The sequence below is a fragment of the Tachysurus fulvidraco genome, chromosome 1 (assembly GCF_022655615.1).
Source record: "Tachysurus fulvidraco isolate hzauxx_2018 chromosome 1, HZAU_PFXX_2.0, whole genome shotgun sequence".
In the NCBI taxonomy this organism is placed as follows: Eukaryota; Metazoa; Chordata; class Actinopteri; order Siluriformes; family Bagridae; genus Tachysurus; species Tachysurus fulvidraco.
In genome coordinates, this window is record NC_062518.1 from 29435215 (window position 1) to 29463175 (window position 27961).

Below are 27961 nucleotides of genomic sequence, written 5' to 3' on the forward strand. Positions count from 1 at the left end.
AACTACGTGGAGATGCCGGGGATTGAACCCGGGACCTCATACATGCGAAGCATGCGCTCTACCACTGAGCTACATCCCCTTGTAGGAACCCATGCACACGTTACATTTGATCACTAACACTTGCACTGAATCCAGGATTTATTTTTCATTTTCTTCTTCTTCTTCTTCTTCTTCTTCTTATTTTTTTTTCAATCGACAAATGATGTATTTATTTGACTCACCCTGCTAGCTTACACGACTATTGATCGATAAATAATTGTATCCTATTCTTTTTTGTATAGTGTGTGGCACAAAAGTAAACACAAGCAAAAAAAAAAAAAGGGCCAACAACACTATAGTTCAATTGTTCCATCCATCAGTATCAGTTAAATTTATAATACACTGTTCACATGGTCATTATTTTAAGTACAATATCTCAGCTGTTTATTACTTCAACAAAATAATATTTTATTGGATGATTTAATGTTTATACTCTTTTATATTTATCTGGACATTGTGAGAGTGGACTCTTACAAATACCTGGGTGTTCAACTGAACAGCAAACTGGACTGGACAATACTGAGGAAATCTATAAGAAAGGACAGAGCAGAGTCTTTTTGCTGAGAAGACTACAGTCTTTTGGAGTGCAGGGAGAGCTACTGAAGACCTTTTTTGACCCTCTGGTGGCCTCAGCCATATTCTATGGTGTGGTATGCTGGTGCAGCAGCATCTCTACTGTAGAAAGGAAGAGACTGGACAAGCTGATCAGGAAGGCCAGCTCAGTCCTGGGGATTCCTCTGGACACTGTACAGGAGGTGGGAGAAAGGAGGATTCTAGCAAAACTATCATCATTGCTGGAGAAAGACTCCCACCCCCTATATGAAACGGTTTCAGCTCTGAGCAGCTCCTTCAGTGACAGACGTGCAATATTACCTGTGTGCAATATGTCTGTTAGCGTAACTACTTACTCGTGGTCTCTTTTTCCTTCTTTGTATTTATACATTGTGTTGTATAAATACCGTATACTATATTATGTCTTTATTTTTTTTTATATATTTGCATTTCTTTTTCTTTGCCGCTGTAACAGAGAAACTTCCCCATTATATTATATCCCCTTAATAAAGGTATATCTTATCTTATCTTATCTTATCTTATCTTATCTTATCTTATCTTATCTCATCTTATCTTATCTTATCTTATCTTATCTTATCTTATCTTATCTTATCTTATCTTATCTTATCTTATCTTATCTTATCCACGTTTTTTTTTACCATTTTATGCACCATAAAGACTGACACAGAATTTTGTTGTACCCAGTGCAATGACAATAAATCTATCTATCTATCTATCTATCTATCTATCTATCTATCTATCTATCTATCTATCTATCTATCTATCTATCTATCTATCTATCTATCTATCTATCTATCTATCTATCTATCTGTCTATTTTCTCTACCACTTTCCCTACACAGCGATAACCAACGCTAAATGCTAGGCATTTATTTTAGATTATTGAAAACCTCAAAGATTCATTAAAGAACACACAAAAGTTATTTTTTTTTATAGAAGATGTACATTTATTTGAAAAAAAAAAACAACAACAAAAAACAGTAAAACCAGCCTTTACATAAAACATTTGAATAATGTAATATATGAATTTAAAAAACAACTAATGGTTGTAGGCACAGGCTCCCCGTGACCCGAGAAGTTCGGATAAAGCGGTAGAAAATGAGTGAGTGAGAGGGACTAATGGTTGTTAAAGATGCATCACATTTGTAAGCACAATGTAAATGTAAAATGTAAAACACTCTTTGTGCATCTTTCCAGACATACATCATCAATTTTACACTTTTCTCTTCACAAGCTTCATATTTAGGCTTAAGATTTCTATACTTCACAAAGCTGTTACATTACGCTCTTCCTTTTTCTCCTCAGACCAAATGGCACTGCCAGAAAATGTCTTCAAATCTACAAGTAAGCCAACTTTTTCTTCATTCTTCACATCATCCTCGACTGGTTTAGAGCCGTCTCCATTTGCTCCATCTTTTGCCACCTTTTCTTCCTCTTGTTCATTTTCTTTCTTTTTCTCTTCCTTGGTGTTATTCAGCTTTACCCTCTCCTTTAGGTCAATGCTGGAATAATCATCCGATGAATCATTGTCATCTTCCTCTGCCTTCTCGTCTGTTTTCTCATTTTCACTGTGGCCTTGCCCTGCATTGTCTTCTCCTTCTTCTTTGTCTACGCCGCCATCTTCATTACTGCTTAAAGCTTGCTCTTCATCGTGGGCTTGAGACCTCATGTTGTCTATCCTGGCCTCCACCACTGCAATGCCTTGCATCACACGATCACGAAGACCTCCCTCACTGAAGATAAGGCGCTGGATAGTATATTGATCCTTTGTTTCATGGTTCAATCGCTTGTAGAGGTAAAACAGGACAATAAGAAGCAGGACCAGGATGAAGAAAAGAATCAAAACTGTTACAGTGCTGCTGCCAGAAGTGCTTGCCATCATCACTAAAAAGAACAGAGAGGAAACGTAGTGTAAGCGATAAACTTGCTTAAAAATGAATTTTATCATAAAACATCATCAACAACAAATTAAACAAAATGAATGAAATTACCATGCTGGTGTATGGTACCTTTTATTAAAAGTGAATTATTTCATCTGAGACAATCCAAAGATCCCACCACATCTGTAGAGTCTGTGAAAAAAATCATAAGTAGAGTCATAAGTGTATTATCTATCTATCTATCTATCTATCTATCTATCTATCTATCTATCTATCTATCTATCTATCTATCTATCTATCTATCTATCTATCTATCTATCTATCTATCTATCTATCTATCTATCATCAATGAAGAAATCTAGCAAAATGTTGAGTGCTAAAGAGCAGCAACATAGCTTCTGCAAAACTCTCATACAGGAAGCACCTGTGTTTTTTTTTTTAGCTTGTTATTTATAGTACATTAAGAAAAAAAATAAATCTATAAAAAATAGAGTGATTATTACAAATAAGTTTAGCAAAAGTGAAAAAGAAGAAAAAATGCATTAAAAAAAGAAAAAAAGAAACATTACAAACTACTGTTAAAATTTTAAATTAGTTTAAATTATTGGTAAACTTGCCATATCTCATTTGGAATATTTATGATGTTAAGTCGAAGCGCTACAGTTACAATGTAATATGTATGTAACACTAAATACTAAGTGTACATGTGAAAAATACAGACAGATTAATAAGGACACTAAAGAATAGCAAAGATCAGCCATAGTTATTCCTATATATTCTGTGATATATTAGGATTAATATTAAAATCTCACATCAGGAACTTACCGTTACTTGTTTGTTCTTTAGCTTATAGGAGTTGTCAAGAGAACATGCAGGCGTAGTGTGCGGAAAGAAAAAGAAAAAAAAGGGTGGAGATAAAGCGAGGCTTTGAACTGGCTCTAAAATAGAACTATTGATATAAAGGAAATGACATATAACAAATTTTTGCACACTTAAATCAGTCCATTTTAGACCCAACTCTACAAATAAATTAATATGTTTTGTATGAAAGATTTTTTTTTACTTTACCTATGGAAATGTAGAACTGTAGGCATGTTTTGGCCCAAGAGAATTTATTCACATTGCATTTCATGAGACTTTATTTACATTACATTACATTACATGCCTATTTCATGAGAGTGAATTGAATTTAAGCTAAAAAACAAAATTCTTGCAGTACATTTGTATTCTTATACAGGAAGGATTGCCCTTAAAGGTTTAGTGAGAGATAGCATGCTTAACTACTGCCTACTGCTTTAGAGACCACATCCTGTTGTGAGCATTTGACACTCAGAACTCAATTACAGTGAATAAATAAAAACAAACTCTGCATGATATGTAACATGCAAATACATTCTCAGAGAGCACGTGCATGTTCGCACATACGCTATCTAGCAAGGCAATTCTAAGCATCGATATTAAAACAGTTTCGTTAATGCTCTGTATGAATTCAGAGTTTAAATTAAATAAAAGTTGACAGCCTAAGAACTTGACAAAGCAAGCAGCTGTGTTGTTAAAGCCATAAGAAACCATATGAGGTCACAGACCAGCGAGCTTGATTTACAGATAGTCAGGGAGTTAACATGACAAGCGAAGATCACAAATGATGAAGAAATATACCTCACTGCCATATAGTGTAAGTGTAAAGAGTGTAAAGATAATTTTAAGTGAAGAAACAGGAAGGTGGAAAAAGAACAGTGAAGTGTTCTCTGAAAGTAAGAAGGGTATGAAAGTTGTTCAAGTAGAAAGGTGACACATGTTGGCGTTTACATTTTGACTTGCATGTCTCTTGAGTTTCTGTGACACTGTTAGCTACCAGTCAATTTCCTCTACTGGGGCGTACAGTGTTGACTCTATAGTGTATAATTTCACAATTTATATACAATTTCACAATTATAATTTCATCAAATATAAAAGATATCCTTTTATCTATTACTGGTAGAATAGCATGGCATAGGAATGTATCTTTGTCACTCAGTGGTGCTCGTTTTAAAGTTAATTTTGCCTTTTATTACTTTACATTTTTGCATAAACACTCACCTGTCTAATTGTACCCAGTTTAATAATAAAGCTGTGTGTGAAGCCTTTTAAAAATCTTAACATTGATTTAACATTGAATAAAAGTGTAATTTAAAAAAGTGTAATCTAGTACTTTATGCACAATGTGCTAGCCTAAAACTAGAACATAAAATCTTAAAATAAAATAAATAAAATAGTGGTATCACTTTGTGACGGAACATGTTTTTTGTGTGTGCTGGACTTATAGGAAAATTATTATTAGGGCATGGCTTAGATATTTTGTTTGAATTAGTCTATGGAACACAGGACACAAGTTACATATACAACCCTATTGTGAGGTAAGAGATAGACATGGAAGAGATTCGTGGTGTATGATTATAGTGTGGAATTATCAGTTTAACAATATTGTTTCTTTTTTCATGTATTTTGTAGACATGGAAGAATGAAATCATGTAAAAGATTTTAATTATTTTTGCCTTTGGTTCTCTGAGTCATTTTGCGTGTGACTCACTGTGCAACAGGCGTCAAAAAGGCAGCACTGAAGATCCATTATTATGTGCATCTCTTAGGTCAGGAATTATTACTGTATATACAATAATTTCACCAAAGCATTAATTTTGCTAGCCTCACTAGTTACAATAACTATCTTTCAGTAAATTCCTTTCACATCTATTTTTGAACCTTTGGGGGAAACATCGTGACTATATACACTGCCTGATCACTTTATTAGGAACACCTGCTCGTTCATGTATCTATCCTATGTATTGTTTTACATCCCAAAATTTTCCATGAAAGGAAATACATAGACAAATTTGACAATTACAGGTATTTTAAATATAAAGAATTTTAACTGAAACATTATAAAGGCAGTATAAATAATTATGAAACAGCAGGCTTAGAAAATGAGGATTAATTTATTTAATCCTACACCGACGTCTCTAAACACTTCAGCACAGGAGGTGGTGGAATGCAACTAAAAATTGATTTGCACTTCAGCATAAAACGCACAAATGAGGAGGAGGAGGAGGAAGAAGAAGAAGAAGAAGAAGAAGAAGAAGAAGAAGAAGAAGAAGAAGAAGAAGAAGAAGAAGAAGAAGAAGAAGAAGGTAAATACTGTGCACTGGTAAGAGCAGCAATAGATTATGGGAGGATGGTTTATTGCTCCTCAGCCAAAACACTACTAGCAAATTTGGAGGTGCTGCAATAACAAGCACTGAAGATATGCTGTGAAGCTGTAAGGTAATCACCCATAAATGCAATACAAGTTGAAATGGGTGAAATGCCACTTGGATTTTCACTAAATGACTAAAGGACACCTGGAAAATCATCCAGTTAAAAAAGTCAGGAAGGATTACTGGGAGTATTAATACAAAAGAATAGAACGTTTTGGATGGAATTTTAATAATGAAGCACAGAATATGGGCTTATGTAAGGCTGATGTTGCCCTTTCTGTGTCCATATCAGCAATACCTCCCGCGCTCTGCCCTATGCCTCTAGTGGATACTCAGCTACATAATAAAGAACAGAACATGTTAAGCAGTGAATTGGTGCAACAATACATTGACCACACATATTATAAAGCAGTCCAAATATATAGAGATGGATAAAAGGATCCAGACACCGGACATACAGCAGCATCAGTCATCCCACAAGCTAAAGTCAAAATGTCAAAAAGAATATCAGAACATTTCTATATTTACATCCAAGATATCAGCTATAGTGCTAGCACTTCAGTGGACAGAGGAAGTACAGCCTAATAGGTCAGTAATCTGTACAGATGCACTGTCAGTGTTAATCAGCCCGATGAATAATGTACAGCAAGGCAAGACTTGATTGATGGAGCACTGCAGAGTCTTTTTAGAACTAGTAGCTTTGGACTTAGAGTGAACTTCCTGTGGGTTTCAACACATATTGGGGTGAAAGGAAATGAGAAGGCAGACACTCTGGCCAAACAGGCCTTGAAACACTCATATATTGACATACATTTATCATTAAGTAAAAATGAAGTAAGAGGGATCATAGTGAAATAAATAAGAAAGGTGTGGCAGAAGGAGTGGGACACAGAAATAAAAGGAAGGCACTTATACCACATTCAAGAACATGTTGGTCCAGAAACAGGTTTGGCTCCAGGAAAGAGGACGTCAGAATCTCCAGAATGCGCATTTTGGATTTTGGGTCGCAATGTAGGGCCCAATGACAGAAAATTGGGTTTGCGTCTGAGACAATGGGTCTTCCAGCAGGACAATGAACCCCAAACATACTTCAAAAAGGACCCAGAAATGGATGGCAACAAAGCGCTGGAGAGTTCTGAGGTGGCCAGCAATGAGTCCGGATCTAAATCCCATTGAAAACATGTGGATAGATCTTAAAATTGTTGTTGGGAAAAGGCACCCTTCCAATATGAGACCTGGAGCAGTTTGCAAAGGAAGATTGGTCCAAAATTCTGGGTGAGAGGTGTAAGAAGCCTATTGATGGTTATAGTTAGCGATTGATTTCAGTTATTTTTTCCAAAGGGTGTGCAACCAAATATTAAGTTAAGGGTGCCAATAATTTTGTTCGGCCCATTTTTGGAGTTTTGTGTGAAATTATGTCAAATTTGCTTTTTCCTCTGTTTTTTTTGTGTGTGTTGTTCCAATACACACAAAGGAAATAAACATGTGTATAGCAAAACATGTGTAATTGCAATACTTTTCTGTAAGATATACTTCATTTTCTGGAAAAAACTCTATAGTCCTCCATCATACACCTAACTTCACTACTTCTTTGCAATCCACACTCCAATCCAGTAGGTGGAGGGAATGCACCTTCTAAGTAAACACCAAAGAAGAATAAACACCAAAGAAGTCAATACTCTCTTTTTTGTATTTCAGAATAAGAATCAGAATCAGAATCAGAAGGGGTTTTTTTTGTGTGTGCTTTTGCATACAAGCAATTTGTTGTAGGGTCATAAGCTTCCAGTAACAGAGACAACAGCACAAATACAATAAAAATAAGATGAGAATAAAAAAATACACACATGTAAATACAAATAGACAAAAAAAGTAAATTGATAAAAAAAATTAATAAATGGTATGTACAGCTGTGCTATAGATAGAATGGAATAGAATGGAATGGAATGGAATAGAATACAATAGATTAGATTGAGATGCAGGGATGTACTAAGATGGAGGTGGTGACAAATAAATGTAAGATTATTGCACATTGCTTGTGCCTGGTTGTGCTGGTATTTGGGGCTCTGTAGTGCCAGCCAGATGATAAATGTCATCCTAAAAAAGGGGATGACGGATGTGAGGGAACCACAGTGATTTTCTGAGCCCTTTTCCTTACTCTGGATATATACGGTTCTTGAAGGGAATTGCGTGATTACGGGAACACCAATAATCCTTTCAGCAGTCCAAACAGTTCTCTGTAGTCTTCTGATGTCTGATTTTGTAACAACCGATTTCATAACGGACTTTGTCTAATGTGTGCTTGTTCACGTTAAATCACGCTGAACTGCAATTGGATCAGTTTCAGATCTCATTCCCTGAGAATCAGCTTCATATTCAGAAACAAAAAGTAATACTATTGTAGTCAGTTTGCCCTGACCACAAGATAGTAACCTTTGTTAAACACAAGGATTCAGCAAGCTTTGGACCAAGATTTGCAAACGGTGTGTCTCCTTCAACTAAAATGGTCACTTCACTTGCCTAGGTGCAAAAATTAAATAACAGCAAAAAAAAAAAAAAAAAAAAAAACCCTCATTCCTTAATGGTGTGGTATACAGGGGGAAATGTCATCTGCCCTGTAATGCTTTTTCTGAGCCACACTTTCTGAGAAAATCCTCACAGAAAACTGTCCTGTAGCCGAATACACTGTGTTATCTGACATCAAACTGTGCAAATGATAAAACACCATCAGATGCACAAAATTAAATCATTATTTATCTTAAACACACAGATAATTGTTTAAATAAGTGTTTAACTTTGTTGTCTAAAGAAATGGTTCACTAAATCACTTTGTCTACATACATCTTATATTTCCTGGAGATCCACTTTCCTCTTCCCATCAGTAAAATTTAAAGCAATTAAAGCAAATACGGGCAAATGTTTTCAGGTCAGATGTTTCTAACATCAACTCATCATTAGTGTTTTCACCACTTAATATTAAGATACTTAATATCTTAATAAATTTAAGAAAAAACCAACAACACCTTTTTCTAACAAAAGTAATTGTACCAGATTTCACAAGATTTTCTGTTCTACATACCAAACTTCTCCAGTCTAGTTACCCAGTGTCACATCAGACAAATTGGGATTTAGTTGTAGATTTAGAAAATGTCAGACAAAAACAAAACGCCACATCCAACTCGTATTAAACAAACATGCTAGAGGTCAGGAAACAAGAATCAAACAGAAGCAAACTGTAACTGAAATCAAACAAACCAGAGTAAAAAAATTGACCAATACAGTTTAAATAATGTAAATATGTAGTATTCATTTTACAGTTATTCATGTTTACAGTTTAACAAACAATTTTCATATCAAACAACAAAAACGGGGGAAAAATGTGACTTCAAGAAAAACAAAAATCTTGTGACTTTAAAGTGTGGCATGGTTGTTGGTGTCAGAGTGACAATTTGAAGTAATTCAGACATCTAATTTCCTGAGATTCTCTCTGAACAATGGAAAACAATGGAACTGCTTGTACACGTGACAAAAAAAAGAATCTTTTCTTTTGTTTTGTGGCGTCATAGATTTATCTGTGACGTCACGGAACCTGTATCTAAACAAAGATTCGCGAATTTGTTTATAAACATGGATTCGCGGTGGGTTCCATAGACTTGAATTTGAGATTTATAAATAGATAACTTTTCTTTTGAGTGGAGTTTCGGCTGAAATCCAAGCAAGCAAACAAGTGACGATGGCGCCTGTTATTCCTGCTCCTGTCATTCCACAGGGTCTATCCTTAACCTACAGGGCTTTCCTGTACAAAATATCCTATGAAGGTCTCCGGAACGCGTACAGCGTCGGCAGCTTTGTGGTGATCTGCCTGTTCGTAGCAGTTGTCCTTCTGATGCTGTGTAATTTTCTAATAGACATCAGCTGCCGCAAGTCGCCTGACAGGAAAAGGGTCACCAACGTGGCCCCACCAAAGCGCAGCCAAATTGTCTATTCCTCAATGCTTCCGCCTCGTGAGGACTTTGTGGTCATGGACATGGACGTGGCTAAGAAACCCAGTGCCACTCAGACGCCTAAACAGGTAGAGGAAGGGATTCCTGCTCCTCAAGGCAAAGTGAGGAATAAAGCCATTAAGATCCGCGCTGGAGACATCCGGAGACTTAATAGAGCTAAAGGGCTTAAAAGGAAGCGTCTTTTTTAAGCAACACCCTGTTAATGAACTTCTGTTCAGTGGATACGGACTCATGTCTTGTTGTTTTGTATATATATTTATTTTTTTTATCGATGCACATTATTTTTACACAAACTGTTAATGAACTTCTGTTCAGTGGATACGGAGTCATGTCTTGTTTTGTTTATTATAATATATTATTTCACCAAAGTCTACACAGACTGTAATACTGTGCTGATGCGAACATGTTCCACTCCTTGAACAGCTCTTTTAGCCAGTGAAGTCAGATGAAACTCTTCTGTCCTGTAGTTAAGTCCAAAATCTGTCTAAAACGCACGAGTGAAACAAATTTACGCAAAATATGATGTAAAATATAGAGGAGAAACTTTGGTGAACTTTAGCGCCTTAATCCCACCTACTGGTGTGATGTTATACTGCTCAAACATCATACAGTGAACATGAATGTGGACATTTTCATCTGTCTCCAAAATCACTCCAAAAAGCCTCTCTCAAATCACCACTGATAATCTTAAGCTATCTCCAGATTTGTTACTTAGCAAAAGCTCAAGCCAACACAGAAAACCCAAAATGATATAATAATGGCATAGATTCTGTGGAGCATTCCCGTTACTAAACTTTGATGTAAGCGCTTAGTAACATTTTGACTTTCACTTAACACAACAGAAAAGCTGGTAAACTGTTCCAATTTAAGATGATGTCCCATATATAACCAAATTCACCACATTATTGTTGAAATTCATGTAAATATAAAGACTGGACACCAGATAGATAGTCATAATGCTATTTTGGTTTTGATATTAAATTGCCTGTAATGTACTTTAAGTAATATAATGAACAATATTTTGGTAATTTTCGTTCCACTTGTGAAAACACACCCTGAAGAAATCATACTCAGTTTAGCTCACTTTGTCACTGAATGAAGTGATGATATAAACCATGCCAGCTAACACTATATAGCTAAACCTAATGACATATTAGAGCTAAATCAACTTATGGAAAAGTCTAATTTCTTCAGAAAAAGTTTGGGCTGAAAGTACAGTTTGGCCATTTCAATTGGTAGATTACATTATGTACTTACTGTATATTACACTGATTAAAATGCTGGATTTGTTAAGAGCCACTTAACAAATGCCAGCTCAGCCAGTCATTGCTCAAAGGTTTAAAAGCTTTCTTTGACAACAGTAAAATCGATATATTTGTACCCTCACCATCCACTTTATTGGGAACACCTACACACCTGATCATTTATGCAGACTTCACACTTCTGATTGCCTGGACCAACCCAGTTTAATATCTGTGTCGAGCTCTCAAAACCCAGACCAATTAATTCCCAAGATTACTGGGTGGGGAAAGGTAATGACTAACTACAACACAGCATTCACTGAATTGCTTCCTCCTAGCTTTGGCACCAATGTGACTCTACACATCTCAAGGACACAAAATACTCTGGGAGATGTTTGGAGTATGTGCTGGCAGTGGCATAACCAGAAAGTAAGGTGAGGAAATATACAAAATAGAATCACACTTGTTTTATTATCTGTACAATTAAATTGTGACACAGTTGTGCATTTCTGGTGGATGTCATACAGCAGTAGTGAGCTAAGGACATAATCAAGGCACACAATCAACCTTCAAACAATCTTTCTATGTTAATAACATTGCAATGAAATGCATTTATGACAATGAAAAGATTAAAATGGCATTAATAACAGGGGAAATTTCACTCTATATTATAAATCTTGATCTATATTTCTCACAAAAATATTGACATTGAAAGTGGTTGGATTTGTTATCTTTAAAAACTAAATGTTTCAAGTTGTTTAAATGATTGCTGGTGCCTCCATGATAGCATGGAATGTGAAACGTAATGCACAAACTTAGTATTTTAATATACTTTGTCCAACTTAAGAAAATATCAAGAATAAAACGACGTGAGAGCTAACCTAAATGGCACAGTACACTTATTTATTCCTGTTGCTCAACTCATTTACTTACAACTCACCAAATTAAAACTAGTTTACATGCACACACACACACACACACACACACACACACACACACACACACACACACACACACACACACACACACACACACACACACACACTTTAGCCATTATTAACATCTTTGACTCATATTGGTTAAATGGTATCTTGGTAATTAAACTGCAATTTTATCATATACATGCTTTGTCCACTTTATTCGGAACACCAGTATATTCATGCTGTTGCGTGCTGTCTGTAAGGGCAGACCTCAATTAAAAAAAAACAACAACTGACAATGGGTATCACAGAAACTAAAGAAAAGTGCAACATGATATTCCACGTTGTCTCCATAAAAAGCTTTGCTGACTTGACAAGACCGATCCCTATGAGAGGAGGACAAATTTAAGAGGGGCAGGTATTGAGCAACGAGTCATTGTAAATGTTAAATACCATGTATTTTTAGTAAGGTTTCTCCAGTAATTGTGAATTATCATCCCGAATCTGTGGAAATTGTGCAAAGGTTTGGTCTATAGGCCAATGGGGTGAAATCCCCCAGTGGTATAAATGTACACTTTACTTCACACACCAAGGCAAAATCTTGAAAAATACCAATACATCAGGGAACCAAAATTCTTGAAACAAACTAGCAACATGTCAGAAAAGATGGGAAGAAAGCTATGATAGATACTTTTCATTGATCAATAGTAAAAGCTTAAAAGACTCTCATTTATTATCATATATATATCATCATGTAATTTATTTGATAGCTATTATTTATTGTGTGTAGCTGGGATTGTTTTCTTTGGAGTACTGAATAGTATTTGCTTTCTATCAATGGCAATGGGATTTAACACAATGTAAATGAAAGGCAACTGTCTGTTTGCAGAGGTGCATGAATGCTGAACATAGGTCAGGTTCTTGTGGTCTGTGAGAATTAGGAGCAGGTGCTTGGCCCCCTCTAACCCATAAGATCATGGTCCTCTACATCATAGGTTTTCTCTGGTGCCATTAACCAGTTTTAGATGACAGTCTTCTTTTCTACACACTTGTACTGCCAGTATGTCACAGGATTTATCTATCTATCTATCTATCTATCTATCTATCTATCTATCTATCTATCTATCTATCTATCTATCTATCTATCTATCTATCTATCTATCTATCTATCTATCTATCTATCTATCTATCTATTCATTTTGGTTCACCCTCACACATACATTTTGTAGGTAGTCCACTAACATTTTATATCATCATTATATACGGTGATGTGTTCAACATAAAAGGATATATCCCTTTGACCAACTTAAAAAACAATCAATTACATGTAAAATGATGTAAAAAATTTTTTTACTTGTGAGTGTAAGGGCCAAATAATGTCATTCACAGATATAAATAATAATAGATATAATATTAGATTATGGATTTACTGTATAAAATGGCTAGATGTTATACAGACTCAAGCACTAAGATGTATAATGGGTACCATTAAAGAGGCTTAAAGATGTGGGAGAGGCTTATTGTATTAACTTGAAAAATCATTAAATAGATCATCCTGCAAGGTCTGTACTTGAAAAAAGCTTGTCAACAACTACCCAGATTTAACCAACCTGTAATTAACCTACAAATACAGGATATTATTTAAAATTAAAGTGCTATTAAAAGCTACATACAGTAATAGAACAGGTTAGAACTATCCATAATTTCTTCCAATGACTCAGAAAATCCAGATAGAGGAGCAGCAGATCATACCAGAATTTAAGATAATGTTTTTAAAGGAAATTTGGGAAGATTTACTGAATTTTTGGTACCTGAGAACAAATTCAGTTATATTTAAACTCTTCAGCATTGTTTCTTAGGCTTTAAACATATCAGCCATTTCGAGAGAATATTATTATAGAAATGTTGATTACATTGAATAGATTAAAGCAGATAATCACACAACAATTTTTTTTATTGCATAACGACATCAAACACAAAATACACATTTTGTTCAATGCCACATGAACAAGAGGTTTCAGTCACCTAGGTTACCAAAGAAGAAAGGAAAAAAAAATACAAAAAATGTAATTCTTTTAAAATATTACATGTTTTCTGAGCTTTTTTGTTTTGTTTTTTTACTTTTTTTCCAAAGGAGTACTGTATAACTTGAAATCATTCATAAAATGGGACAGATTTGGTTTACAAAGGGCCCACTTTGTTTTGTGTATGTTTGGGTATGGTACTTTCCTAATACAATAAATAGCTGTATAATGTATTGTTCATTACTTTTCAAATTATTCATTCGTTCATTTTCTACCACTTTATCCGAACTTCTCGTGTCACGGGGAGCCTGTGCTCAGGTGTCATCGGGCATCAAGGCAGGATACACCCTGGACAGAGTGCCAACCCATTGCAGGGCACACACACACTCTCATTCACTCACGCACTCACACACTACGGACAATTTTCCAGAGATGCCAATCAACCTACCATGCATGTCTTTGGACTGGGGGAGGAAACCGGAGTACCCGGAGGAAACCCCTGAGACACGGGGAGAACATGCAAACTCCACACACAAGGCGGAGGTGGGAATCGAACCCCCAACCCTGGAGGTGTGAGGCAAACGTGCTAAACACTAAGCCACCGTGCCCCCCACTTTCCAAATTATCTCTCTCAAAATAAAAATACACATCAGATACACCAATTTCTATCCCACAACCCAATTTTCTACTAATATAATTTTCCACATCTTTCCAAAAAAGTCTTCACACATGACAATCCCATTATTACAGTCCCACTAAGGTAATACTGATAAACCATTATACTGGAAGCTAGTAAGTGAAGTGAAGTGAACTATTGGAATCGACGTAACAACATTTTAGCTCATTTTAGCTAAGCACAACAGAGGACTATGTGAAACATGTCAAGTGAAGGACAAGGTGGAACATTGTGCGCAATTTAATTGTAAGAGAGCACACCTTTTCAGAGACGATGGTGAGACTTTTATTCTGAATTCTGCAATGAAATATGAACCAGGTGCCTGGTTCTGTATGTGTGCCTTTCCTGATATTTTGTCAGTAAGATAAATAACCATCTGTGTTATTTCAGAAGCACATGACACATGAACAAAGGCTACACGTTTCTTTTATTTCCGTGTAAACATTTCGCTTATTGTGAATATAGAAACCAGGACGCGCTTGGAACAGGAAATGGATGGTTTAGCACAAAGGCTGTGCATACTCCCCTACTATGTAGTACGTATATTGTGCGTTAACTAACGTCTATCCGTACTATACTATTTACCAGGGCAGTGCGCGCTCTGGGATAGAGCAGATTCTCTCCTGCTCCGGCTGCGATTAGACCGCTTGTAGGTAGGTAGCGCAATAAATCATATCATTAATGTCCACGCAAGGCATCATTTGTTTAATGTGTATCTTCTGATAGCGAATGTGCTTTTATATGTGCTGTTATAAAATGAGATTTTACTGCGTAAACAGGCGTCTTCCAGGTGGCTGTATTAGCTCCCTGTCATCTGTCATTTGATGCTACATACCGGGACACTTTATTCTAAGCATTTTGGATGGCCGCTCGTGCGCAACCTCTAGGCTATTTATTGTTTTTTGTTACCTCGGTTTTCATATAAGATATAAAATTACACATGGATTTTTTCTCAAATAAAAGACTATAATTTCCTTCTCTTAAAATAGCCTAATGAATTAGTTACTCTCTTAGGCTGAGCAAGTAGAATTATTCCACCCGTTTATGCAAAGCTATACTAACGACAGACTGAAAGCATTTGTTCATTGTGCGTGTCAGAGTATAGTCTATTGCATTTTCGGCCTGGTTGTTCTGTTTTATTTCCTACAAACCCAAACCAAGGTACAGTAACTAAAATATTCTCTTTATTTATTCCAAGATTCCGTGTATTTGGTGCGTGAGCGCTTGATCATTTTGAATTAGGCCTGTTATTTTCTGAGCTGCAGTGTCCCGTACTGTTTTTGTTCATACATTTCGCCATAAATTGTGTATTGTTTAAAGGCTGGCCTACAAGGTGGATGGAATTCATTTCAAGAGGATGAGGGAAATATATGCTACTACATACAATCTCCGCCTGATCAATTACAATTATATTGATATTGAAGTGCACGAGCTTTTTGTGTGAACGTCAGACAGTAGTAGAAGCAGTACTTAAAAAAAAAATTCAGTTGAATTGTTATGAAAATGATTAAAAATAACAAGCTGTCAATAAGATGAAACGACACCTCTTTGCTTCTTTTATTCCTTTTGTACTTCATCAGCTATTACCCTGATATTCCTGAGTTCAGAGTCTAGTTAGTTGCTGTTCAAATAGAAATTAATTCTGATTGGGTAAGTCCATTCTTACCATAGCAACTGATAATAATAAAATAAAATGTGATTAAGCAATAAAATGTGATTAAGCAGATTAAGGCGTGGTTATATATATGGATCTTGACCATCACAACAGCATAATAATCATTAGTGCTGTATGTTTACATTGTGTTGACATTTGTGAAATGGTCATTGTAAAATTATGACATAAAAATAGGACCGATTCAAATCGATTAAAAAGATTTTTGGCTCACTTCTGGTACATTTGTAAACTAATCTGAAGGCTCGTATATAATTTTCCTCTTAATCATTTTTCACTCATACAGTACACATAAATCATAGAGGATAGTCAGCTATACAGTAAAATATACTGCCATAAACTCCATCATCATTGTAAAAGTAAATGCTTTGAGTAAATAGACCTAAAGAGTTTAAATCCGATAGTAATCACAGTTGAAACAATAGAATCAAAATCAGCATGTTTTGGACAGGGCAAGGTCTAAACATGGGAATCGGATATGGGTCGGGGCTTACAGATGTGTAAACAGACAGGACAAAAAAATCTAATCACTATTTCACTATAATTTTACTACAATTGCATTGGTCGATTATAATCTTTAAAAGCACTGCGGATATTTTGCTTGTGTTGTACAACAGGAGGTTATATAAGAACCTATTGTGGGTTTGCATTTATGCTGCAGATAGCTGATGTCTGAATTAGATATTGTTGCTTTTTAATCAATATAAAGCCAAAATGGCTAAAATCATCATCTTGGTCATATGTATGCTTGTCTGTGTTGTGGTCACATAGTAGGTTTCAGATTTCTTCGGTTGTACTTTAAAAGAGAAGGGGGTTCTCACATTTACTAGCATGATATTAGCTCATTTGTAAGCCATTACCTCAGCCGAAGCATTAACTTGGACATGTTGCTGAGTCTCCATGGAGTGCTGTCAACACAGCACTTAAACAGGTTATTTTAACAGGCTTTTACTTCCTAGCTTTATAGCTACCAGAGTAATGTTCATAATGTTAAACATTTATTACCAGTTAGTATTATTTGTAGTATGAGTGCTATAGCATGCAGAATTATAGAGTAGTCACCAGCATCTTTCGGCTAACATTCACTGGTTATTAGATATTTGTTGGAGAATAAATGCTTTCACATGCTTTCTTGTTTGTTTTTCCCAGTCATGTCCTTCAGGAGGGGTGTGGTTAGGCAAAGTAAGTTCCGACATGTATTCGCCCAGGCTTGGAAAGCTGAGCAGTGTCTGGATGACATCAGAGTTACCCGTGTGACATGGGATGGGCAGCTTTGTGTAGCCAATCCAAAGTTTGTTGCTGTTATTACTGAGGCTGGAGGGGGCGGAGCCTTTCTTGTAGTACCACTGACAAAGGTTAGGAAATATAAATCTATCTATCTATCTATCTATCTATCTATCTATCTATCTATCTATCTATCTATCTATCTATCTATCTGTCTGTCTGTCTGTCTGTCTGTCTGTCTGTCTGTCTGTCTGTCTGACTTTTATTAGAAAGAGTTCTGTCACAGTTTTAGTTTACAGCAACCATCAGATGGATAACCTTTCTTACAATATCAGCAGAAAGCAAAATAGAGATGTGTTGTTTTTTTATTCATGATGCTTTTTTTTTTTTTTTTTGCTGTTTTGTGTCTAGACTGGGAGAGTGGACCAGTCTACTCCCACTGTGTGTGGCCATGCTGGTCCTGTACTTGATATCCAGTGGTGTCCACATGATGACAACATAATTGCCAGTGCTTCAGAAGACTGCACAGTAAAGGTATTATGTTCAGTGTTTCACTTTAGTGGCAGTATGGGTTAAAAGTATAAGTTTGAATATAATTTTGCTGTATATTTGCAGGCTATGTTTTAATTAGTTTTAAACCCTTCATCCAGCTGGTTAATCAAGAAAGATTTTGAGTGTGATTCTGTCAGTTATGCTTGGCTGAACTGGACTTTGATCCTTTGTTCTTAAACAGTATCACTGATACTGAAGTAAAGATGCCTAAAAATCAGTGATCAGTGATTACATGTTACTTGTTCGTGGAAGGCTTGTACTCTGTTTATTTTATTTGATGTGTAAAAGTGTGTTGAAATATCTTGTATTACACTGATGGTAGATATGGCACATTCCTGATGGCGGGCTCACAGCACCAATGACTGAGGCAACACTAACTCTTGAGGGCCACAGTAAAAGAGTGGGTATTTTGGCCTGGCACCCTACTGCACTTAACATCTTACTAACTGCAGGTAATCTCTTTATTTCTGTGGTTAGTATTGTAGTGTAGCATTGTGGCTTGCATTATATCATGTTTTTTTCCTATTTGGCTACTTGGTAGTAAAGTCAAATAGCTGAAGTGGCACTATTTACTGTGTAGACCATATGAAAAAAAAAGCGCAATAAATCCTTAATTTTAATCTTAAACCCAATCATGCACAGTATCAACAAATCATTTAGTTTTGTACATTTAGTAAATTTTGGCTTTACTTTCTTTTTTCTGAAATCTGCTGCAGGTAGTCTGTCTGTGCAATTTCTGTAAGATAAACAGCTCACAGAAGACACTCCTGTAACTAGTTTGCATTAGCATGCAAATTCTGAAATTGTAAATTCTTGCAGTCATGGTTTGAGTGTATATGACAAACTAATTTCACTTTATTTATTTTGACTTTCTTACTTGGGTCCTTGTTTCAGGTTGTGATAATGTATTGTGCATATGGGATGTTGGCACGGGTGAGCTGGTGTACGAGCTGAGTGATGTGCATCCGGATCAAATCTACAGTGTGAGCTGGAACAGAGAGGGCAGTGTGATCTGTACCACCTGCAAAGACAAAGCCCTGCGTGTTATTGACCCTCGACGGGGAACTGTCCTTAAGGTCAGTCTTAATATGGCTTAGACACCCAAAATGGTAGTGCCTTACAATAGAGGGGTCATGGATTGTCCTGTTACAGGCCATTTCACTTACAGACAAAAGTCCAAAAAATATTCTCAGTTCACAGTCTATTCTCTAAACCTGTGTTGGGGATTGCATGGGACCATTTGTGTCTCAGTAATATTAAATTTACAAATATGTAAGTAACTTAAAGATGAAGACATTTTAAACACAGGTTTAGTGCTTTCCACAACAACTTCTGTAAATTGCTGAGATAAATACCTTCAAATATTCATAGCTTTGAAAATGAACCATCACTGACCACTTTATGGGGAACACTGTGCTAATACTGGTAGGGCCTTCCTTTGCTCTTAGTACAGACATGCCATTTTTCATGACATGGGTCACATTTCAGTTATAAGCCATCATGAGCATTTATGTTGACTTATGAAACCTAAATCCAGTTGCCTCCATGCCAGCAATCAGACAATCATCACATTTACTACTGACTAGGAAACACATAAAGGTGGTGAACATTTGCAGCACTTAAATATGTTTGAAATTCTCTGTGAAATAGCTAATAGTAAATCACTTTTTAACGAATACCAAAGAAGAATGAAACTTTAATATTAAATTTTAATATATGTATGAAAAGCTCTTTGTGCAAAAATGAACTTTGGTTAGTGTTTTAGCAAGCATGCTAATTGTCTGATTGTGTGAATGGAGGTATTTGTGTATTTATGTCAAAAGTTCACAGGGTGAAACAAATGCTGATGAAAACTTGATGAAAAGTGCTCAAATGCGTTAATCTACTTAAATCTACCACTGTTTACCTCTAATTAGCATGGTCCAGGGTCTAGATGGGTGGGACATCTTATATAATGGGCATGTGCTGGCCTAGTGGTTAAGGTATTGGGCTACCAATCAGAAGGTTGTGAGTTCGATCCCAGGTCCAACAAGCTTCCACTGTTGGGCCCCTGAGCAAGGCCCTTAACCCTCAATTGCTCAGTTGTATAAATATGAGATAACGTAAGTTGCTCTGGATAAGGGTGTCTGCCAAATGCTGTAAATGTAATATAACAAACAACATGAAAAATGTAACAACAACAATAAAAAGTTTAGAAGTTGATCAGAAAGAACACCAATATTATTAGCATAATGAGTATTCTAATAAACAAAGAAGGTTGAATGATATTTATAGTTTAGTAACTGAGTTTAATACTTGATTCCACCACTTACCAATATTTATTGTTGACAAGACCACAGTCTGCTCAAAGGGGGGGACTTGAAGAACAGCAAAATGAATGATGAGGTCCGGAACATACTGTATGACAGCAATGAAGAACAAAAACAAACAAACAACACACTTACTGTAATCACCACATACTGTTATTCAGGCAGTCAAGGTTCAATTCCAGCTTACACCAACAAAGCAAAAATGCTGAAAAAAAATTACAATCTTTAAAATAAAATAAAAAATTCTTGCTTCTTGGAATTGAAATAATTTCTTTCCGTAACCGTGAGCTTGGCCTTTTCCCTTTCTCCAAACACTGTATAATGGCTTTAGGGCTTCAGGAGACTTTTCCATTGGAACTTAATCAGTAATCGCATGTCTGTAGAGGTTAAGCTGACTGGCTGCGGTTTTCCTTAGTTAAAACATAAAAATATGTAATATAAATCGGCCAAATCTGATGTTCAGACATTTCATCTTTTTATTGTCTTTCCTGAGTACAGATGTACTGAGGAAGGAATTCAGTCATGTATGTTCACACCAAAAAAGGAACAGCATTATTTTTTAATAAAACAAGTGTAAGTTCACCAAACTCTATAGAGTCAGTGTTTCATGTGACAAGGCACCCTTATCTGTTGCACATCCTTCCCATGTCTATCTCTCTGTCTTGCTCAGTCCTTCTTACCTTCCATTGTGTCTCACCTGGCATACAACTTGTTGTATGCATTCTGTTTGGCCTTTGCCATGTCCCTCTTGACTCTGTGCTGCGGTTCATTGTAATCCTGTCTACTTTCTTCAGTCCTTTCTATGTCCCACTTCTTTTTAACTAGCCTCTTTCTCTGAATGCTGTCCTGTACTGTACGTCCTCGTTCCACCACCACGTTTCCTTATCTTCTTTTCTCCTTCCAGATGACACACCTAGAACCCTCCTACCTGTCTCCCTGATCACTTCTGCAGTAGTTTCTTTCTTTTTAAACTTCCAGCACTTGGTCTTCTTTTCTATCTTTCCTCTTCTTTCCTCTAGACTCTCCTCTTCTTCCTGAGCACCAGAGACATCTTACACATCACCGTCTGATGCTGTCTGGCTACACTCTCTTCTACCACCACTTTGCACTCACTAATCTTTCTCAGATTGCCTCCTCTCTCTTCTTGAAATAAGCGTTAACTACAGCTATTTCCATCCGCTTAACAAAGTCCACCACCATCTGTCTTTTTAGGTTCCTTTCCTTAACACCAATACTGCCCATCACCTCCTCATCACTCCTTTGTTTCCCTCACCAACATGCCTGTTGAAGTCTGCTCCAATCACTACTCTCTTTCATTGAGGAATACTCTCTATCACCTCATCTAACTCACTTGAGATTCTCTTCTAACTCACAGCCTGCCTGTGGAGCATGACCACTGAAAACATTCAGCATCACCCCTTCAATTTCTAACTTCAAACTGATTACCCTGTCTGACACTCTTTTCATCTCTAAAACATTCCTCACAATCTCATCCTTCGGGATCACTCCTACCCCATTTCTCTTCCTTTCCACACCATAATAAAAGTTTGTATCCCCTTCCAATACTATGTGCTTTGCTCCATTTGCACCTAGTATTCTGCAAACACAGTATATCTACCTTCCTTCTCTCCATCATGTCTGCCAGCTCTCTACTTTTCCCTGCCATTGAATCAACGTTAAGAGTCCCTATTCTCAGATCGACAGTATGCTCCTGCCTTTCATCTTCTCTCTCTTCCTATGAACCAACAGAAGCCCAATTTTCCAGTAGCCCCGTAGCAGTCGTTGTTAACCCGGGCCTCGACTGAACCTATATGGAATTCACACTGACGACTAGCACGTTTAAATTTGGCAGGTTTTATGCCAGATGCCCTTTCTTAGTCAACCCTCTCTATTTATCCGAGCTTGGGACCGGAACAGAAATCACTGGCTTGCAACCACTGTGGCTAGTTTATTAAGTTATGGTATATTATCCTTAATTTTACCAATTCTATTTTTTTTTATTGTAAAAATGTATATATTGTTTACATATTTGGACAGTAAAAACGAGTTACATACTGTTTTTTGATAAATGGTAATTTGATGCTATGGTGATAGATTATTTGGATTTTATAGTCTTATACTTTTGCTATTTGACAGTTTTTTACAGTAATTTTTGAAAACTTTTTACACTGTGCTAAATCTAGACTAAATCTAGTCAATTTTTAAACAGCAGGAAAAGTGCTTTAAATGTAAGTCTCATGAATGTTAGTGTTTTTTATTTTGGCATCATTCTGATATGCTACTGGAGTTATTTTTCTTAGCCAACTTTTTATTAATTGCTACTCTCCTCCTAGAGCTTTTGAGCCACATGTACTGTACCAAATTCGGATATGTCATAGACCCTGGTCTGAAGTTTGTTGCTATTCCTTTTCTAAGCGATCAGAATTCCAGCCTTCCCGGTTTGGAAGCACAAATTGGCCTTTTTACATAGACTCCCCTTATAAATTTTGGAGGTTTATAACTCGGCAAGTTTTAGAGCGATTTACACCAAACTCGGCCAGGTCCTTTAGGACCATACTCCGGACAAAGTTTTAATTCGGGTTTCAGACAGAACTCTTGCTTTTCCCATAGCTGACGATCGAATATCCCAAAAAATCACATAGACTTGAATGAGGAATTATTAAAATTTCTCTAAGCTCTCACACTCACAGCGTGCACAGAGCTCAGGCACGGCTTCTCTCCTGTTCTCCTAGTCACTGTAGATGTAAAGGAGATTCTCAATACATGTAACTATAAACTCCACATTATCTATCTATCTATCTATCTATCTATCTATCTATCTATCTATCTATCTATCTATCTATCTATCTATCTATCTATCTATCTATCTATCTATCATTCATTCGACATTAAGAATTGCATGTACTGTTCTATGCAGTATAATAATAAGTAGAATCCCATAATGACTGCAGTATTCACATGACCCTTATGTCCACTCGCCTCCAAAAAGCACTGGCCTTTGCAAATACTTGCTTCGTCAAAGCCAACATCAAAGTTTGTCACAACAAACTTTACAAATCTAGTTTAATAATCTATTTCTTAAAGAATGAGAAAAGGGGAACATTTTATAACAAACCAATTGTCAGAAAAATTGTGGTGTCTTCAGGGCTGGGTTGGGACTTTGGGAAAGAAAAGAAAGCGAAATTAAAAAGAAACAAGACAGAGACACACAACAGAGATGACGAATGACAACACAATGATGAGGATTCCACGCTGCCAAAGGCAACATGACAGGGATAAATAGGGAGACATTTAGACACACGAGGAACAGGTGTGCAGAGGCGGGAAGGAATTACTAGGGAGGCACACACACCTGAACACGAAACGTAAACAAAAACACATGGCACAAGACATAACTGCCGGAACGCTCCCTAATGATTCAACAGGAATATGCCTGAGTGTGATCCTGGCACCAATAAATAAACGACAGCTCATTTTAGTTTATCAAATAAAAAATGCAGATCTTACAAGACCTTTTATGAAAACAACTGGAATCACCTGAATTGGATAAAACATTCATTTTAATTCATTTAAATTTTAAATTCTGTTTTATCTTCTGAAACGTCTGCGATTATATGAAAATTAAGTGTCCTAGAAATTTCGAGGTACTTAAAACTAGTCAGCAATCATTTAAATGCTGGCTTCAGATTTGTTCAGGTTAATCTTAAATCCAGGAAAAGAACTAAACAAATTAATTATATCAATACGAGGAGGTATGGACAAAAATGTTTTTAAAAGTTTCGGTTTTAAAGGTCACATTGACAAAATCTCCATGCAATTGTAGAATCACCTGTATTACTGCAGCTCGATTTTAAACAAATCCTTACCGCTTTAGACTTTTTTTTTTCTTACCAGTATAATTTATGAATTGTGTTCTGATTCTTCAATTTTCCTCAGGTGCGAGAGAAGGCCCATGAGGGCGCTAGGCCAATGAGAGGTGTTTTCCTGAGTGATGGAAAAATTCTGACAACTGGTTTTAGCCGCATGAGTGAGAGACAGCTGGCCTTATGGGATACGGTGAGACAAACACTGCTGCCACAGTAAGATAAAAATCATTATTATCTTGACCACATCTGTTGTGGTCAAGATTATAATAACAACAGATGTTATATAATCAACAGATGTGGTCAAGATTATAATAACTTTTTCTGATGTGATTATTCTCAAATCTTTCCAAAAATATTGAGATAATCTCAATTGTTTTAAATCAAAATAGTCATAATAGTAGCAAGAGATTACTAGTATTTACAGCTGGTATTCAATATAATGATATATGCTTATATAAAATAATGACATAAGCATATACAGTATATATAAGCAAATATATAAAATAAGCATATCTCAAAAAGTAACTAAAGAAATGTGACTACCTTTAAACTTTCTGAAACCCCCATTCTCTGAGTTCAATGTTGTAAAAAGCTAGCTGGTTACTTTCACAACCAAGTATTTTTACACAGTTGTGGCTAGCTAGCTTTAGGATTTCTCTAACAACCTAGTACCTTCAGAATTATGTTGTATAACATTAACTAGCAAGCTTTCTGGATTTCAAACAACTTTTCTAACAAAACATTTTTCTCTAATGTTTGGTAACTGTTATTTGGATTAACATTAGTTAACAAGCTTGATCGGTTCTCTCATTTTAGCTAGCCAGCAATATTAGTCAGTCTAGTTTATACTAGGTGTATTAGCAGTAGGATATGGAACACAGGGTGTTTGATATTGTCTGTGAACTCCTAAAAATATTATACTACTTTACTATTTCACTCACACACACTCTCAAACATATTTTTGTTATTAATCTCTCTACCTCGTATTAATCTCAAATTTTCTAACGAGTAACATTTGTTCTGTTTGTATATGAATTAAACTATTAGAAAGATGTCTCAGAGCCAATGGCTGTTCAGGAAATAGATGCCAGTAATGGAGTTCTCCTTCCCTTCTATGACCCAGATACCAACATGGTTTATCTGTGTGGAAAGGTAAACTTATCCAAATGTATACCATCATTTTTACCAAACACTAAGACATGAAATTTCACTTAAGTGGCATCTTTTATTACTCACGCTTGTACACTTAACACAACATGATGAAAATGCAAATGTAATAACATAGTTATTGTATGTGTGCATCATTTAAGAAGGCCAGGCCATAAATCTCCATAGGGTGTCAAACTCATGGGCCACGTGTACACCCAGCTCAAAGTCAAGTCAGCTACACTGACTGTTTGAAAAAAATCAAACCTTTTGTTAGACAACTAAAAACTAAACATCATAATACATCACCAAGTTTTCATAGCTGTGTTCTTAGACTGTAACATTACATTATGAATTCACAAATAATGAATCAAATGTGGACATTGTTACCTCACAGCACTAGCGTTGCCTACAGAGACTGGCACAGAGACTGCCACTTTTCCCCTTTCAATTTAATAATTTTTAGTGTAATGCTCATTCTAAATTTAATTGGTGGTCCAGATTACAGTCTTTATTGGAGCTTTATCTCTCATAAACTATAAGATTGTTGTGCTAGTATTTAATAAGATCTGAAATTTCCTACAGATTTACTCATTTCTCATAATCTCTTTCACAGGGTGACTGCACTATTCGCTATTTTGAGGTAACCAATGAGTCTCCTTACGTCCACTTTCTCAGTCTCTACAGTAGCAAGGAGCCTCAAAGAGGAGCTGGTTTCCTCAGCAAAAGAGGCATGGATGTTAATAAGTGTGAGATCGCCAGGTAAAAACACCTTGGGGAAAAAAAGCAGTCTAAGTGTACTATAGAATCTGTGACTTTTTTCAAACAGTAAAATATCTCCTTTTACACATTTAGAGCATTCCATCATTGTGTGTTTTTCCTTTTGTTTCATTTAGGTTTTATAAACTCCATGATAGGAAGGTTGAGCCCATTTCCATGACTGTGCCAAGAAAGGTAAGCTGTGTGGACATTTTTTATGCAAATGCTGAAATCATAATATGAGGAACAGATATATGACACGTCTTTACATAAGATCATTTTGGAATGGTCTGTATTCTAAAAGAGGGATATAGTTATCATGTTACTCTTAAAGTATTAGGAATTAATGTGCATGTTTTGTAAATGCCCCGCAGTCAGACCTGTTCCAGGAAGACCTGTATCCAGACACAGCAGGCTTAGAGCCCGCTCTACTGGCTGAAGACTGGATTGCAGGGCAGGATGCTCCTCCAATCTTAGTCTCTATGAGCGGAGCATACAACATTCCTGCCTCCAAATATAACACCCTCCGTGGAAGACCTAAGCTACTACCTCAGAGCAACTCAGCTACTTGCATCAGTAGCAACACCACAGCTCTCAGCACAAACACTGCAGGCAGACAGACAGAGAGTGAGAGGACACTGCAAGGTCAAAGTAGGAAAGACCTTGAAGGAGGGACAGAGAGAACAAGGAAAGAGGTAAAAAGACAACCAACATCATCACTAGTCGTTGTTGTCAGTAGCTGTGCATTTATATTATGCAGGAATGTAATAAAGGAACTGAGATATAGTCAGATTCTTTTGGTATCAATTGATATGATTTTCTATCAATATCTTTAATAATCCATCGGTTTCTCTCCTCAGGATAAGCAGCTGGCTGATATTTTGACTGAAATCCGTGCCCTTCGTGCTCTTGTGTTAGCTCAGGGACACAGGATTGATGCTCTCGAGAGGCAGTTAGCACGAATTGACGATGGAGATGTGTGACCTACGGAGACCCATAGCCTTAACCTAATCTACTCTACAATAGCTTTAAATTACAGTCAAGGGTCCTGGGAAATGCAGTTAAATTCTTTAAGTGTAACATGATTAATTTTGAGCATTGACATTTTATGCTTGTTTTAGGTTTGGGTTAATTATCATGAATCGATGAAAGGTTAGACAAGCAAAAGAGGAAATTTAATGTAGGTTAAACATCAGGTACTGACTATTGCTGCTAATCAGAAACTGATTTTGGAAAGATTGCAGTATGGGCTGAAGTACTGTTTTTTGGTAGCACTAGCATTTGGGTGTATTGCTCCTCAATTGGAATTGTGTCAAATAGAGAGCAATATGGACCCCAAAATCCCACATGCTGTACTTAAGTAGCTTTTGCTATTAACTAGCCTTGATGATCATAATGCATATCTGCATCTATTGGCCAGAACTGTTAACATCATCATTTGTACTTGCATTAGAAAAATGTAAATCTTTACAGTGTAGCTGTTGTGATGTTTGTGGTCTGGGTTAGTATGCACACTTTATTTTATACCATTAAAGACTGTGTTTTATTTAGAGACTATGGGCTGTATTTATTTTTAAAGCCTACGTAGCACGGAAGGATACTTAATGGATAACAGCAGGGCTATGATAGATTTTTTTTTAAAAACCTTTCATTTTTTTATTCCCACCTACTGTATATTTGTGCACTACAATCAGGGATGCCTGTTTGCTCATCCTTGTTCCTTAATCATGTTGTTTACACTTAATTTGCTTTATGTGATGAAATGTGAAACATGTTTTCTTGCAAATCTTTCATTTAAAATAAAATCCATAATCGTGTTCAACACTGAATCTGTCTCTGTGACTCTAATT

General features: G+C 36.2%; 2 protein-coding genes and 1 non-coding gene across 7 annotated transcripts; 1 reads left to right on the forward strand and 2 right to left on the reverse strand.

Annotated features, from left to right (window-relative positions):
- Positions 1–7: 7 nt before the first annotated feature.
- trnaa-cgc lies at positions 8–79 on the reverse strand. The gene has a single exon. It is a non-coding gene; the product is annotated as a tRNA-Ala (tRNA).
- Positions 80–1835: 1756 nt separating this feature from the next.
- Positions 1836–3414, reverse strand: si:ch211-119e14.1 (cilia- and flagella-associated protein 251). 2 transcript variants are annotated; one of them, XM_027169076.2, is made up of 3 exons: positions 3317–3414; positions 2621–2683; positions 1836–2495 (listed from the first exon to the last, which is right to left on the reverse strand). In XM_027169076.2, the coding sequence occupies exon 3, from the start codon at positions 2491–2493 to the stop codon at positions 1876–1878; it is 618 nt and encodes a 205-aa protein (XP_027024877.1). In that variant the 5' UTR covers positions 2494–2495; positions 2621–2683; positions 3317–3414; the 3' UTR covers positions 1836–1875. The 2 variants fall into 2 exon arrangements, with proteins under 2 accessions (XP_027024877.1, XP_027024878.1); XM_027169077.2 differs by having other exon boundaries at positions 2603–2683; positions 3317–3394.
- Positions 3415–11254: 7840 nt separating this feature from the next.
- coro1b (coronin, actin binding protein, 1B) lies at positions 11255–27940 on the forward strand. 4 transcript variants are annotated; one of them, XM_047817479.1, is made up of 11 exons: positions 11255–11397; positions 17405–17610; positions 17891–18013; positions 18354–18483; positions 18926–19107; positions 24277–24396; positions 25254–25358; positions 25969–26114; positions 26249–26306; positions 26486–26806; positions 26972–27940. In XM_047817479.1, exons 2-11 carry the CDS (start codon positions 17407–17409, stop codon positions 27092–27094), a joined length of 1512 nt encoding a protein of 503 aa, XP_047673435.1. In that variant the 5' UTR covers positions 11255–11397; positions 17405–17406; the 3' UTR covers positions 27095–27940. The 4 variants fall into 4 exon arrangements, with proteins under 4 accessions (XP_047673435.1, XP_027025072.1, XP_027025073.1 ...); XM_027169271.2 differs by lacking the exon at positions 11255–11397 and adding an exon at positions 14908–15236; XM_027169272.2 differs by lacking the exon at positions 11255–11397 and adding an exon at positions 15299–15744.
- The last annotated feature ends 21 nt before the right edge of the window (positions 27941–27961 follow it).